Consider the following 14,869-nt stretch of genomic DNA (forward strand, 5'->3'; position numbering starts at 1 on the left):
ATCTCATCTCCTTGTCTAGTCTTTTTCTGATGGTAACGTCATGAGCCCAATGGGGTCTGTAGATTGACGCATGTAGCTATTGGGTTCTTTGTCATCTCTCATCATACAGTCTTGTCAGATTATGGAAAATTGTCAATCTCTGGGGCATTCTCGTTGCTAATATCTCACTCCACCCTCTTCCAGCTGTTGGTGGTTCCCGAAAATGAAAGAGTATTTAACATGACTTCTAGCAGATAATCACAGTCTCCTGTATCTGATCAGTCAGTGCGTCTTGCTTTATCCCTGCCTTTGAACCGATATGGATCTACATTATTCATAGTTCTGTCACTGGAATCCATAGATGTTGGTTCTGCTCTCCTGGTACCTCCAGCTTCCTGCAAGCCCCACGTGCCAACTGGTCTGATCTTTGGGTGGATTTGCTGGGTTGCCCACTGCGGGTACCCTTGAAAATCAGCAAATGATCTGCTTTATTGACATGGGAGCAGTAAGGGTGTACTTACTTTGTCACATATTGCTAATTCCTACTGGCTTATATTTTTAAAATAAATCATAACAAAGTCAAATCTGTCTTGAGTCCTATCATTTGTCACTTGAGATTGGATGTATAACATTTTAGGACTTGGTGAGGACTAGATGATTTTTTTATTTTGTGATCTATAAAGACACAAGTTTGAAAGAGGATGTACGTCTTTCAGATTTGAAAGAGCTGTAGACATCCAGCCATAGATCACAATTTTTAAAGACCTTTATGGCTGCGTTCACCCCCTTGATAGGTATCACGAAGTCACTATTTTCAGGAACACTACCACTGCGATCCCCCCGTTATTGAACACTGCCCAGGAAAATATACTAGGGGAGGCAGTAAAACGGACTATGAATATGTACCCCTATGGCATGGTCATGGGTACCTCACCAGGGAATGCAGAACAAATGTAGGTGAAACAGCTCTTACAATAGGGATCAATGATCCATATGGAAAATGGACTCAGTATACACAAGAGTATATAGCAAATGTTGGACAGACCATGGATGGAATAAGATAGTGTCTGCAGATCCCTGATCCATTCTCTGCGGGGCTTTTTCAGCAGGGATCAATGATCCCTACTATAATTGTCATTTCCCTCACCTTATGCAGCGATCACTGCCGAGAGAATGCAGGTTAATACTCCCATAAAAAATTACCCCTCTGTACGAAACTTTGATGGGAGAGGGAGGTCAGGTTCACACCGGGTATCATTACTGAACTGAGCGGATCTCAGAGGTCAGTTTGACGTTAAGCTGGTACTATCCACTACAGAGATTGGAGGCAGATATCTTGTGAGCTGAACCAGCCTATAAATTCCTATAAACACCAATCTAGCTGCCATTCATCCATCAAATGACAACTAGAATCTGATTGGCTGCTATAGGCAACACCTCAACTTTTTCTTTTTAGAAGATTTGATTCAACCCCCAAAATACGGCTGGAATGGGAGCCTGCTGGTCAGTTTTGGTACTGCAGTTTTTCCGGGTACCTGTAATTCCCATCCTAAACACATCAGCGACAGCAATCAGGTTACCCAGGAGGTCTTGAACGTTCATGCTTGATTATAGGCGGGTCATAAAGTCACCTACACGCATATTATAGTGCTAGATGGGGTGAATTCGCTCTACGTAGTCTAACAGAGCACAGCAATGACGCATGATAATGGCCTAGAACACATTGCACTTAGAAGACCTAGATCTAAACATTACAAACTTACCTGAGACTCGTCTCCAACGATCACTGATGATTTCAGTTCCACGACCCCCCAGCGTATCACATCCTAGGACAGTGTAACTGGACAGGAGGTTCTGTGGGTTTCTCTGCTCAGTTCTGATAACAAAGTGCTTTCTGCTACTGTAACACTCGGAATTCTAGAGCTCCCCGGGAACAGGGGGTGGGGGTGTCGGATTTGATCCAGGCTGCCCAAGTCAACACTGCCGGCTTTGTGCAGGTGGTGACAAGGTATTTAACAAGTCCTCTATGAAAAGCTGGGGATTTATTATTTCGCACACACTGAGTCACAGGGTGGGTAGAAATACAATAATCAGGTTACCGGCTCCTGGCCCTGCAACCTTTGGCTGAACCGCTGAGCACAGCGAACCCCACCGGCAGCGGGAAAGTTAAATTACCTGGTCTCACCCGCCGTCACTTCACACCCGTTTCCACAGAAAAAAAAAAAGAAAGATTTTTTTCCCTCTAAAAATAGTTAGAACATAAATAGTATAGTACGTTTTTATATTATTTATTTAAAAAAGATCACAAATAACCATAAAAAATTCCTTTCCATTGCAGAATCTGATTTATAAATCAATTTTTACAGCAATAGGTGAGAAAAAAAATCCTTCACATTCATTTATTTCGTTAGAAAGACCAATTAAAGTGAACAAGTGGCTTGAACACATTGCAGACATTTCCTAGGCTACATCAATATTATTTTGTATAGAAGTAGCACGGTAATATGCCAAATTACCATGGAAGGTGTTGGTATTTTGGCTGTTTGCCATGGTGTGGGCAGCACGGTGGCTCAGTGGTTAGCACTTCTGCCTCACAGCACTGGGGTCATGAGTTTGATTCCTGACCATGGCCTTATCTGTGTGGAGTTTGTATGTTCTCTCCGTGTTTGTGTGGGTTTCCTCCAGGTGCTCCAGTTAACTCCCACACTCCAAAAACATACTGGTAGGTTAGTTGGCTGCTATCAAAATAGACCCTAGTCTCTCCCTCCCTGTCTGTCTATGTGTGTCTATCTATATTAGGGAATTTAGACTGTAAGCTCCAGCAGGGACTGATGTGAGTTTTGTTGTCTGTACAGCGCTGCGGAATTAGTGGCGATATATAAATAAATGATGATGTAAATGATGGTAATCCTGAGCCTTTATTTCATAAGGATTATCATTGTGCTATTGTTGTAGGACACAGCCTGGCCCTTCACTGGTATCCAAGACATACAAATCGCATTACCATGGCCCGATCTGCGATTTGAGCCATTGTCAGGCAGTGGGCGGTGCCGCCATGACATGAATCGTATTGCCACGTCCCCAGTCTGGACCTCTCTTCCGTCATCTCTCGGAGGAGAGTTCCGTACAGTTGGCAAGAACGATCCGGTGACCTCCTCCCTAAAGCACTTTAAGTGGTACACGATGGAGGCAGACATTTTGTGGGCTGGATCAATATTCATGCGAAGGCAGCTTATCAAATCACTAGTAACCGGTGACATCACTGAGAGACCTCATGAGGTAGGCCACAAGTGTACTTTAAAATACCCATATTCTTGGAAACAGGGACGATTAAACCTACAGCTTACAATGCAAATCTCAAGTCACCTACAAACAAGATGCTCCGAATTTCTTCCGCTCCTTCGGTGTCGCATTGTCTGCGCTGACCGCTGCCATTATTCTCCAGTTCAACATTTAATACATCAGGATAACTGGGAGGCGAAGGTGACGGATGGATTCCTGTAACATAGAACATTGTTTAGATGGAATTAATACAAGAACTGAGCCCACCAAACCAGCCCTGGTACTTACCAGCGGAACCCCGATGCCAATCAGACAGGAACCTTTATGACAAATCACAATAAACTGCCCCAATACACAACAGGTCTTTATTGTTCGTTAACATATTTATCTAGCATTACAATCATATGTAAACGCCAATTGAATGGCGCCCAATTCATTGCTCAAACATTACAGCTGCTTATGCTATAAACAGCCAATTATTGCCATTTAGTCATCTTCACCACTTAGAAACTAACTAGTTACCCTCCAAATCCACTTGCTAGACACCACTGCCGAACTATACCCAAATATGTTACACACCAATAATCATTTTTTGGACGTATTTTTTAATTCCCTTGCAATTTCCCCACGTTACACTGATTATGTTTATGACTACTGATCAGAAATCAATTGTGCTGCATTTAAAAAAAATACAAAACAATCGAGATTACCCCACGCAAGCAAAGATTTAGCAGAAAAGAATAATGAAGAATTGTACAATTACAGCACACGCACAATTAGATTGCATTAAGATACATTTTTTATCCAACTCATCCAATCAGAATTCTAGACGACCTGACTGTATAGGTTTTCCACAAACAGAAATGTTTCTGTGCAAGTCAACAAAAATGAACCGATTGATCTAATCAAAACGTAATGTGTGTGGATACCGTTACCAAGACATGGAACAACCAATTTAACATTGATCTGGCTGGCAATTAAGATTCATTTACCAGATATTCCATTAATGCCAGGAGAATCTTTAAGATCTAAGTAAAGTCTTCCTGGAGGCAAAAAAAATGACCAATGAAAGTATCGAAAGAAGTCGATTATTTTCCACCTATTTTATATTTTGAAATCCAAATAAAATCTTAGGGGGTAAATGTATCACGCTGAGAGTTTTCTGGCGGGTTTGAAAATGATAGTTAGAATCTGATTGGTTGCTATAGGCAACATCTCCACTTTTCAAATCCTCCAGAAAACTCTCAGCTTGATACATTTACCCCCTAGTATTTATCATAGACTTAAAACAATGACTTCCTGCATCAACAACTATTCCTGAACGCAACGTGTGTAAACTGATAAATTACACTGAATACATGTAAGGTTTTAGTAATAAAATATTAACTATAAAAAAATTATTTCAAAAAAATTGTGCAACTCAGACCACGGATATAAACTCCAGATTCAGGCTGGTAACTAAGAATTAAACCTCCTCTATTCACTGTTATAAAGTTGTATGTTAAAAACGGAGAGAAATTGTTGGAATTATCTTTCATGGAGACTGATCATATTGTAATAAATAGATTTTATATTTTCAGGGAGACATTCAATTCACAGCACTATGCTGCCAGACTGTCGCGCTATGAGATATCCATCTGTAATAACCGGATGTGCGCACAAGAGAACACGGCGCAACGCTCCGGTCGTGTCATGTGCCTGAAGAGTCCGGCATTCTCCCTGATACTGAGCCAGTACAAGACGTGTTTGGCTTCGCCATCTGTGGCATGATGACACAGTTCAGAAATTGTGTCCTATGTCCATGTATTGATGCCTATGGAGGTGACCATTTTCATTGAGACCAAGGTTTAATCAAAGACAGACAGGTAAGACAACATGACTTCAGTAATGAAGACAGAAATGTAAAAACACACTTCAGTCTCTAGAGATTCATTAGCTGCTTTTCTTTAACGCATAGTTGCCTACTCTCCTGGAATGTCCTGGAGACTCCCGCATTTCTGGGAGACCTTCCGGGCTCCCGGGAGAGCAGGGCAACCTCCCAGTTCTCACCCCCGCATTAGATAAGTGGCGGGGCGGGGCTTAATGATGCAAATGTTGTGTTATCTTAGCCCCGCCCCCTGCTGTAAAAGGCCAAAATTGTGACAATTGTTTAGGGGACAGTGTCAAAATGATGCGATTCATCAAGCCCCGCCCCCGCACGCCCACCTCTAAGGCGCCAGCTTTTTGGGGATGCAAGCCAAAATTTTGGGTTTTGCAAATAGGAAGAGGTATAAACTGAAATTATTTTTAAAATATAAAAGAGAATAGTTGTTCTCCATAGTAAAATGAAAGAAAAATGTAGTAAGGTTATAATCTTGACGTATTCCTAGGGTAAAGGTTTGTTTTACCTACCGCATATTAGCCTGGCGTGGAAGAGGAGGGGGCACTACGAGTATATTAGCCTAGCGCATTCTGAACCCTTAATCAGCTCCTGCAGATATACTGTAAACATTAAAAAGAGCAAGTAAATATATTATTTGACACTAATGTAAGGCAAGGACTGTATATTACTGAGTTGAATAATATACAAGAAGCAACTGGAGTGTTTACACTTATATAAATATATCCATTATGCTCCCTTTACTCCCCCTGCGGAAGAATACTGCCATTGTAAGAGAGGTTCTTCTACAACAAAGCAGACACAGAGTGACTGGCAGATTTGTAAACTTTCCTTGAATAAATACACTGTGTGGATTCATACAAAGGGGTAGAATCAGTAATGTTAAAGAACATTATTATTCCTTATTAAATTTTAAGGTGCAATTGACTTATAAGCAGGATTGAACAACCAATAAAATTATTCACGTGTGTTATTGTGTCAACGAGGACAGGGGTTCTGTGACATGATGTGAGGAGGGGAATGGAGGCAGCAGGAAGCCACAGACAGAGAGTTATATAGTGGAAGGAGCAGGGTCCCCAGCAGCACAGAGTATATCAGGGGATGAGTGATGTGATAGTGAGGACAGGGCTGCATGTGACGGGGGCAGTGACATGGTGTGAGGAGGGGAATGGAGGCAGCAGGAAGTCACAGACTGAGAGTTATATAGTGGAAGGAGCAGGGTCTCCAGCAGCACAGAGTATCTCAGGAGATGAGTGATGTGTTAGTGAGGACAGGGCTGCATGTGACAGGGGGCAGTGACATGGTGTGAGGAGGGGAATGGAGGCAGCAGGAAGTCACAGACTGAGAGTTATATAGTGGAAGGAGCAGGGTCCCCAGCAGCACAGAGTATATCAGGAGATGAGTGATGTGTTAGTGAGGACAGGGCTGCATGTGACAGGGGCAGTGACATGATGTGAAGAGGGGAATGGAGGCAGCAGGAAGCCACAGACTGAGAGTTATATAGTGGAAGGAGCAGGGTCCTCCAGCAGCACAGAGTATATCAGGAGAAGAGTGATGTGTTAGTGAGGACAAGGCTGCATGTGACAGGGGCAGTGACATGATGTGAGGAGTGGAATGGAGGCAGCAGGAAGCCACAGAATGAGAGTTATTTAGTGGAAGGAGCAGGGTCCCCAGCAGCACAGAGTATATCAGGAGATGAGTGATGTGTTAGTGAGGACAGGGCTGCATGTGACAGGGGCAGTGACAGGATGTGAGGAGGGGAATGGAGGCAGCAGGAAGCCACAGACTGAGAGTTATATAGTGGAAGGGGCAGGGTCTCCAGCAGCACAGAGTATCTCAGGAGATGAGTGATGTGTTAGTGAGGACAGGGCTGCATGTGACAGGGGGCAGTGACATGGTGTGAGGAGGGGAATGGAGGCAGCAGGAAGCCACAGACAGTTATATAGTGGAAGGAGCAGGGTCCCCCAGCAGCACAGAGTATATCAGGAGATTAGTGATGTGTTAGTGAGGACAGGGCTGCATGTGACAGGGGGCAGTGACATGGTGTGAGGAGGGGAATGGAGGCTGCAGGAAGTCACAGACTGAGAGTTATATAGTGGAAGGAGCAGGGTCCCCCAGCAGCACAGAGTATATCAGGAGATTAGTGATGTGTTAGTGAGGACAGGGCTGCATGTGACAGGGGGCAGTGACATGGTGTGAGGAGGGGAATGGAGGCAGCAAGAAGTCACAGACTGAGAGTTATATAGTGGAAGGAGCAGGATCACCCAGCAGCACAGAGTATATCAGGAGATGAGTGATGTGTTAGTGAGGACAGGGCTGCATGTGACAGGGGCAGTGACATGATGTGAGGAGGGGAATGGAGGCAGCAGGAAGTCACAGAAGGAGCCAATAACTTTTAGAAAGATGTAGGAAGATTAAGGTGTCAGACACACCTCTATATGAAGGAAACATCACACTTTTCTTTTTCTTATCAAGAAGTTTCTATCTCATTCATGAACTAATTGTACAATTCTGTTGAACGGTAAAACAACAGATAAAAAAAACATAAAGCTAAATAGGACCTGCTTCCTGAGGAACTCAGGGCCACAAATTGTATAAACCTCCCAAGCGTCTGCCCAATGTAGACATTAAATGCAAACAACATTGTCATTACTGTCCCTGTGGGGTGTCTTCTGCGTGTACCTCAAAATTTCTCTGCGTAATAATCTTCTTTTTTTTTAGACCAATAACAATCTTCTTTGAATCGATGGGCACTGATCTATAAACTCAGAGAGTGTCAATGTTACAGTGAGATCTTGTTATTTGAGTTCACTGAAAACCAGCACTACGACTGTAAAGATATCACTGGCTCTGTAGAAGACTGCTGTGCTCGGCGCACGTGTCAGCTAAGCTCCTAAGAATAGCGGCTTCCACTCTACATAGCCGGAGTCCAAAACCGTTTGGTTGCTTCTTCTGGTTGCACGTCTAGGCCCGGAGAAGCTTTGGATGGCCTGCAGCCACAACCGCCCACCGTCATCCTGTCATCGCCAGGATTTCTGAAGTCTTCTGTTTTATTAGCCAGACCCGAGCTAGCCAAACAGCGTCATATTTTAGAAGGTCGATGGAGCTGCAACAGTCTCTTATGGCTGTGTTTGGTGGACACTGGGCTGAATCCAGAAAGGTCCCCTCTAGGCATTAAAGGCTGAAGTTCTTGCTGCTGGATGGTTGTGGGGTCTAACAGACTTTTCGCACCTTGCGACGGAGAATTAGCAAAAGGAAAACAGCTACACGTCTCTGGCAGGGTCTGAAGGACGGGGGGACTCCGGGAATCTTGCCTCAAGCATCTTGCTCCATCAAAGTGGATGCCTGGAGCTGGAGGAGAACCGATGCTCTCTAGTGAGGAGATGCTTTGCTTCCAGGACTTCTGTAAGTCCACGGGGACTATTTTCGTGGTCTCGGAGGAGATGCAGACGGTGTTCTCATCTGGTTCTCCTTTCCAGGGGAGAACTTTCTCAGCCATGGTTGGTGATGGTGGGACGATTCGAGGACTTTGACATACTCCCAACATTCCTGTGGATATAACATTTATGTCAAACCTGGTTGGTTTCTCAACACCAATATTCAATAACTTAATTTACCAATAAGTACTTATGTAGGGGTTTCCCCTGGGACCTACGCCAATCACTTTCGGCATTATTGGCTCTTGTCATTGTAGGGGAGACCCAACACAGACGCTCTTAAGCTTCCAATTAGAGCAACTGTTTTGGATTTCTCCTGCTACTGACTATATGTCCTTGGTCCTAACTAAATACAGCAAATAGGATCCCCCACCAATGTACTATTATAGGTAAGGTAAGCGATCAAGTACTTGCATGCATAAGTTATTTTGTATATTTAACTGCCCGTGCTGCTCTGTCATCCAAAATCCGGTGTACGGAGGATTATGGGCGACCCATCGACCCTACGTAAAAAGGAAAGTGATTACCCACCGACTCTTTACGGATAACCAAAAAACGACAACAGAATGGAACATAAAGCGCTCATGGCCGGTCATCCGTTGACAGGTCATTGGGTAAGCAGAGTTCTTCTACACCCAGGGATCAGCCCACCCCAAAAGAAGCTCCGTTATTGCCGATTACAGAGCACAGGCAGATGGATACACGCCAAGGACGAGGTTGGCAAACGCTCCTGTCTTACCTGAGACTTTAACGCCATGGAGGATCTCATCGGTTGCTCGAGCCACGAAGGTTATTCCCTCGTCCTCCTCCATCCCAACATCCGAACATTCCTCCTCCGAGTCAACGGTTACTACAATAGAGGCTGGGCGGGGAAACACATTAAACAGTATCGGTCTGCACTGGGCGCCGTCAAGTCGGAGCATTATTTATCAAAGACGCAGATAATTACACTTTGCATTTCCACTCCACAGCTATTAGAACGTACAATGTCCCGATTCTCTGTTTTAGCAGAAAATAAGATTTTTACTCACTGTAAAATCCATTTCTCTGACTCCATTGGGGGACACTGCGAGCCATTGGGGTGTAGTAGTGGGCTCAGGAGTCTTGTCACTTTAACTGTAAAGTCTTTGGACTCCTCCCCTGCTACGCCCCTCCTCTCCAGAGAGATCCTCAGTTTTGAATAACCAAGAGTGAACGTAAAGGAGGTAATATAACCTGGACAGGTCTTAAATTATAAAGAACCATATTTCACACACAGAACTATATACAGAGCAAGGGAGGGTGCGCAGTGTCCCCCAATGGAGTCAGAGAAATGGATTTTACGGTGAGTAAAAATTTTATTTTCTCTTTCCTGCCATTGGGGGACACTGCGAGACATTGGGGATATACCAAAGCTTCCTCAAGGGTGGGAATGCTCTGGACCAGCTGCACGCATAATCCTGCGACCAAAGCTTGCATCAGTCGATGCAAAGCCTTGAAATCTATAAAATTTAGTAAATGTGTGGACGGAAGACCAAGTCGCCGCTCTACACAACTGCTCCGCTGACGCCCCGTGCCTGGCCGCCCAGGAGGCACCCACTGCCCTAGTAGAATGTGCCCTTAAGTTCTGCGGAACGGCTAGAGAAGCTGAAATGTAAGCCTCACGAATAGTGGACGTGATCCACCTAGCAATTGACTGCTTTGAAGCAGGCCAGCCTCTTTTATTGGCGTCGTATAAAATAAAAAGATCTCTGGTTTTTCTGACCTGAGACGTACGGTCTACATAAGCCTGTAGAGCTCGTACCACATCCAAGTACTGCATAGACCCTTCTGAAAAGTCTTTCTTTGGTTGGAACGGAGGGACAACAATTTCCTGATTTAGGTGGAACCTGGAAACCACCTTAGGAACAAAAGATGGCTTGGTACGAAGGACCGCCCTATCAGCATGAAAAATAAGAAAGGGAGGGTCACAGCGAAGCGCCCCGAGCTCAGACACTCTACGAGCTGAAGCTATAGCCAACACCAATACCGTCTTCCACGTAAGATACCGTAAGTCAATAGACTGTAAAGTTCAAACGGAGGTTTAGAAAGAGCACGAAGAACCAGACTTAAGGTCCCAAGGCTCGACAGGATGACAAAAAGGAGGTTGTATACGCAAAACCCCCTGCAAGAATGTCTTGATGTCTCAATAATCAGCAATCTTTTTCTGAAAATAGACAGAAAGGGCGGAAATCTGACCCTTGAGGGAACCCAGACCTAAACCTTTCTGAACACCTTCCTGAAGAAAATCCAGAACGTGGGAAATCTTAAATCTAGTAGAATGAAATCCCCTAGACTCACACCACGCAATATATGCCTGCATGGGAAGCCTGAATGGAGGAGCCCCTGCTAATAATAGTAGACCTGAGAACCACGCTCTGCGTGGCCAAAATGGAACTATTAGAATGGCGGGAACCCTCTCCCTTTTCACCTTCTTTAGGACCCGCGCAATCATTGGAATGGGTGGGAAAATGTACACCATCCGATATGGCCAAGGGGCCAACATGGCATCTACTATTTGCGCCCAAGGATCTCGAACTCTTGCGCCGTAGCGCGGAACCTGATGGTTTAGACTGGACGCCATCGTGTCTATGTCCGGGCAGCCCCAACGCTCCACCAGTAGGGAAAATACCTGACTGTTTAGAGCCCATTCCGGGGATGTAGGGTATGTCTGCTGAGGAAGTCTGCTTCCAAATTCCTCATCCCCGGGATGTGAATGGCTGAAATCCTGGGGACCTGATGTTCTGCTCACGTTCTGCCCATGCTAAAATGCGACTGGTCTCTCGCATGGCAGCTGCGCTGCGAGTGCCCCCCTGGTGATTTATGTAGGCCACCATGTGGCGTTGTCTGACTGAGTTTGAAGAGGTTTTCCTCTTAGAAATACCTGGGCTCCTATCAGAGTATTGTACACTGCTCTGAGCTCTAGAATATTTATTGGAAGAGTGGCTTCCTGAGGGGACCAGAGACCCTGAAGCCTCAGGGTTCCTGTTACTCCCCCCCACCCCAACAGACTGGTGTCTGTTGTGACTAGAGTCCAAGACCAGGTCTGTAAGGATTGGCCTCTCTCCAAGTTGGATTGGGACGTCCACCAGACAAGGGATAGCCTTGTGGGTGTGGACAGACGAACAATCTGTTTGTCTAAATTCTTCTGAGACCCTGACCACTTTCGCAAGATCTCTGCCTGAAGTGGACGGGAGTGAAACTGCGCAAAAGGAACTGCCTCGAATACAGAGACCGAGTACCGAGACTCTCTTTTTCAATATCTCTGGTCCTTTTCTGCAGAGCTAAGACTTTTTCTGTTGGAAGAAAAACTCTCAGAGACTGAGTATCGAAAAGCAGACCCAAGAAGCGCATCTGTTGAGTTGGCACTAGCGATGACTTGGGTAAATTCAACACCCAGCCGTGACTCTGAAGAAACTGCATAACAGTCTGAATCTGTTGGGATAGAAGAATCGCAGACGGTGCCTTCAACAAGAGGTCGTCTAGATAAGGGATAATTGTTATAACCTTCTGGCGCAAAAGACTGGCCATGACTGCCATAATCTTGGTAAAGACTCTGGGGGCGGTAGCCAGGCCGAAGGGGAGAGCCCTGAACTGAAAATGCGCCTCTTCTACTGCGAACCAAAGGAGACTCCGGTGTCCCTCCCAAATCGGTACATGCAGGTAGGCATCCTTGATGTCTAACGATGCCAAAAACTCCCCTTTTTCTATCCCTGCTATAACCGAGCGAAGGGATTCCATGCGAAATTTCTGAATCTTCAGCTGCTTGTTTAGAGACCGAAGATTCAGGATGGGCCGGAAGGATGCATCTGGCTTTGGCACCAGGAAGAGGTTTGAATAAAAACCAAGACCCCTTTCTAGAGGAGGAACCTGAACTATTACCTGCGCAGTCAGAAGCTTTTGAATAGCTTCCTGAAGTGCAACACGTCTGAGGGGACAAGAGGGGAGAGGAGTGACGAAGAATCTGTGACGGGGGGAGTGGGCTAGATCTATGACATAACCCCGGGACACAATTCCTAGAACCCAGAGATCCGTCGTGGACTTCCACCACTGATCCCTGAATTGAAGAAGTCGTGCCCCCACCTGATGCTCCCCCCGAAGAACTATGTCACGCGGAGGGCTTGTCTGCTGGACGAGCAGAACCTCTCCTCGCTGCACCTCTAACTCCTCTGCTTCTATTAGCGGATGCCCTAGACGCTGAGAACTGTCCTCTACTAAAATAACTTCCCCCTCGGGAAAAGTTCCGAAAGGAGCGAAACCTGCCCTGACGGGGCCTGTTTGAGACCGTGGGTAGAGAAGTGCTCTTTCCCCCCGTAGTCTCCTGAATAACCCTTTCGAGCTCCGTCTTGAATAGAGTTAATCCGTCAAAGGGTAAATTCTCTAAAGCTCTTTTAGAGTCTGCATCCACTGACCAAGTCCGTTACCATAGGTTACGACGAGCTGCTACAATAAGAGCAGAGGCATGCCTGATTCCCCAAATAAGACGATCCACACTCGTGGAGACTGAGTCAGAATCATAGAGAGCCTCCCCTTCCGGGTCTATATCTACCTCACCTTCCTCTGCTGAGGAGAGATCAGAGAGCTGATCTATGTCCAGACCTGCATCAGTAATGGCTCTCTTACCCCTCTGGGAAGTAGAAACTACCCTATCTTTCCTGTGGGTAGACCCTGCCTGTGATGTGGAAGCATTCTCGTCAGACTGACTGCCTGCAAGTGTAAGTGAGGTAGTGTTGTCACGTACCTCTGTTACCCGCAGCATCATGGCATCCCGTCAGTTTCTCCACAGGCGAAGACAAGGACTGCATCCAGGGCGGTTCTACCACTACAGAAGACCCCTCCTGGGCTGAGTTGTCTCGCCTCTGAGCGTCCGCAGTACAAGCTGCGCAAAGGGCGTTACGGTCTGAGTGTCCAACAGAAAATTTCGTGTTACATTTAGATACATTACAGAAGGCACAAAGTGACCCTTGCCTTTAGCTGTCCCCTTCTCCGCCAGTGTCCTGCTTCTTAAAATTATTATTAAAAGTAAGGCAGACAAACAGGGAGAATAATAAGTACTGGAGACTCCCAAACTAGAAAGTCTCTCACACTATAAGCACTCCTCGCCAATGTAAAAGCCTGCAAAGTACTGTCTGTGAAAATTTTTACCTCAAATAATTCACAAACAACAGATATAAACCTCCACATGTCAGGCACCGCCTGTGAGATCGGGATGGATGTCCCGCTGTGCCACTCAGCGCGTCTGGTTGCCTACCAGACGCGTCACTTCCGCCCCCGCTCGACCGCCCGGCTACAAGTTCAGAAAGCGTTCCAGTTGCTAGGCAACGGGACGCTGCATGTAGGAAGCGCTACGGCGCTAGTGTTATGACAGCGCTAGTATTATGACAGCGCTGCGGCGCTGAGGCTTATTGGCTACCAGAAGTATTTAAGCCTCTCTGGATCCCACCTCCTGTGCCAGAGTTTCAGGTCCTCCTGTCCTCCAGCGTTTCCAGTGTATTCCTGTGATTACCTGACCTTTTGCCTGCTTCCTGATTATTGCCGTTTGCCTGTGACCCTCGTGACCCGGATTGCTTTGACTACCCTTTTGGATCTCCCTTTTGTACCTCGCTGCCAGTACGCTACCGACCCGGCTTGACTCACCACCCCTTCGGATTCTCCTTGTGTACCTGCATTGCCCGCACCATTGCTGAACCGGCCTGTCTGACATTTCTCTCGTGCTTCGCTATCTGACTCGTGGAAGGAACGCGACCTGCGTGTTCCCTGCAGCTGAGTCCATACCTCCTTGCGGGGGTCCCTGGTGAACACCAGGGGCACGTTAGACTCCGCACCTTCCTCCGAGTAGTGCCAACGATAGCAGGTACGCTATACTAGTCGTGACACCACACTGACTATTATAATACAAGCCTGTATTAAAAAGTCTGTCCACAGAGGAAAGGCACAGCAGAGGCTAGAGAACCGCTGACACGCTGTCTCTTCAGTTCCCCCTCACCAACCGACAGAGCTGCGCACGGGAAAAGAGCCCCGAAGGAAGGGGGATATAGAGTATCAACTCCTCCCCTTCCTTCTGTTTCTGCCCGCCCTGCTGGCCTCCGCTGTCTGTGTCCCCTAAAGACCTGGCAAAATGACCACCCAGCAGCACTTATTTCTTGAAGCGGTCCGACTCACCTGCTACGAGAGTGAGCGCCGCTGTATCCCCCTTAAATGAAAGCTCATTGTCTAGAGGCGAGCTGGGAAACTGCCGTCATGGATGGAGGCGGGGGAGGAGAGGCTGTTACAG

The 14,869-nt window shown here is 46.3% G+C and overlaps 1 protein-coding gene across 4 annotated transcripts in view; it reads right to left on the reverse strand.

Moving 5' to 3' along the window:
- Positions 1 to 2,751: 2,751 nt before the first annotated feature.
- SLC9A5 (solute carrier family 9 member A5) overlaps positions 2,752 to 14,869 on the reverse strand; it is an 82,156-nt gene continuing 70,038 nt past the window's right edge. For 2 of the 4 annotated variants that reach the window (XM_075189268.1, XM_075189269.1), the window contains exons 15-16: positions 9,317 to 9,439; positions 7,716 to 8,689 (exon numbers count right to left, since the gene is read on the reverse strand). In XM_075189268.1, coding sequence (XP_075045369.1) covers positions 8,223 to 8,689; positions 9,317 to 9,439 — 590 coding nt within the window. In that variant the 3' untranslated portion in view covers positions 7,716 to 8,222. Of the gene's footprint in view, positions 3,478 to 3,612; positions 5,743 to 7,715; positions 8,690 to 9,316; positions 9,440 to 14,869 lie in introns of those variants that run through there. The other 2 variants (XR_012679588.1, XR_012679586.1) reach the window with 2 other exon arrangements.

This window comes from Mixophyes fleayi, chromosome 10 (assembly GCF_038048845.1).
Source record: "Mixophyes fleayi isolate aMixFle1 chromosome 10, aMixFle1.hap1, whole genome shotgun sequence".
Lineage (NCBI taxonomy): Eukaryota > Metazoa > Chordata > Amphibia > Anura > Limnodynastidae > Mixophyes > Mixophyes fleayi.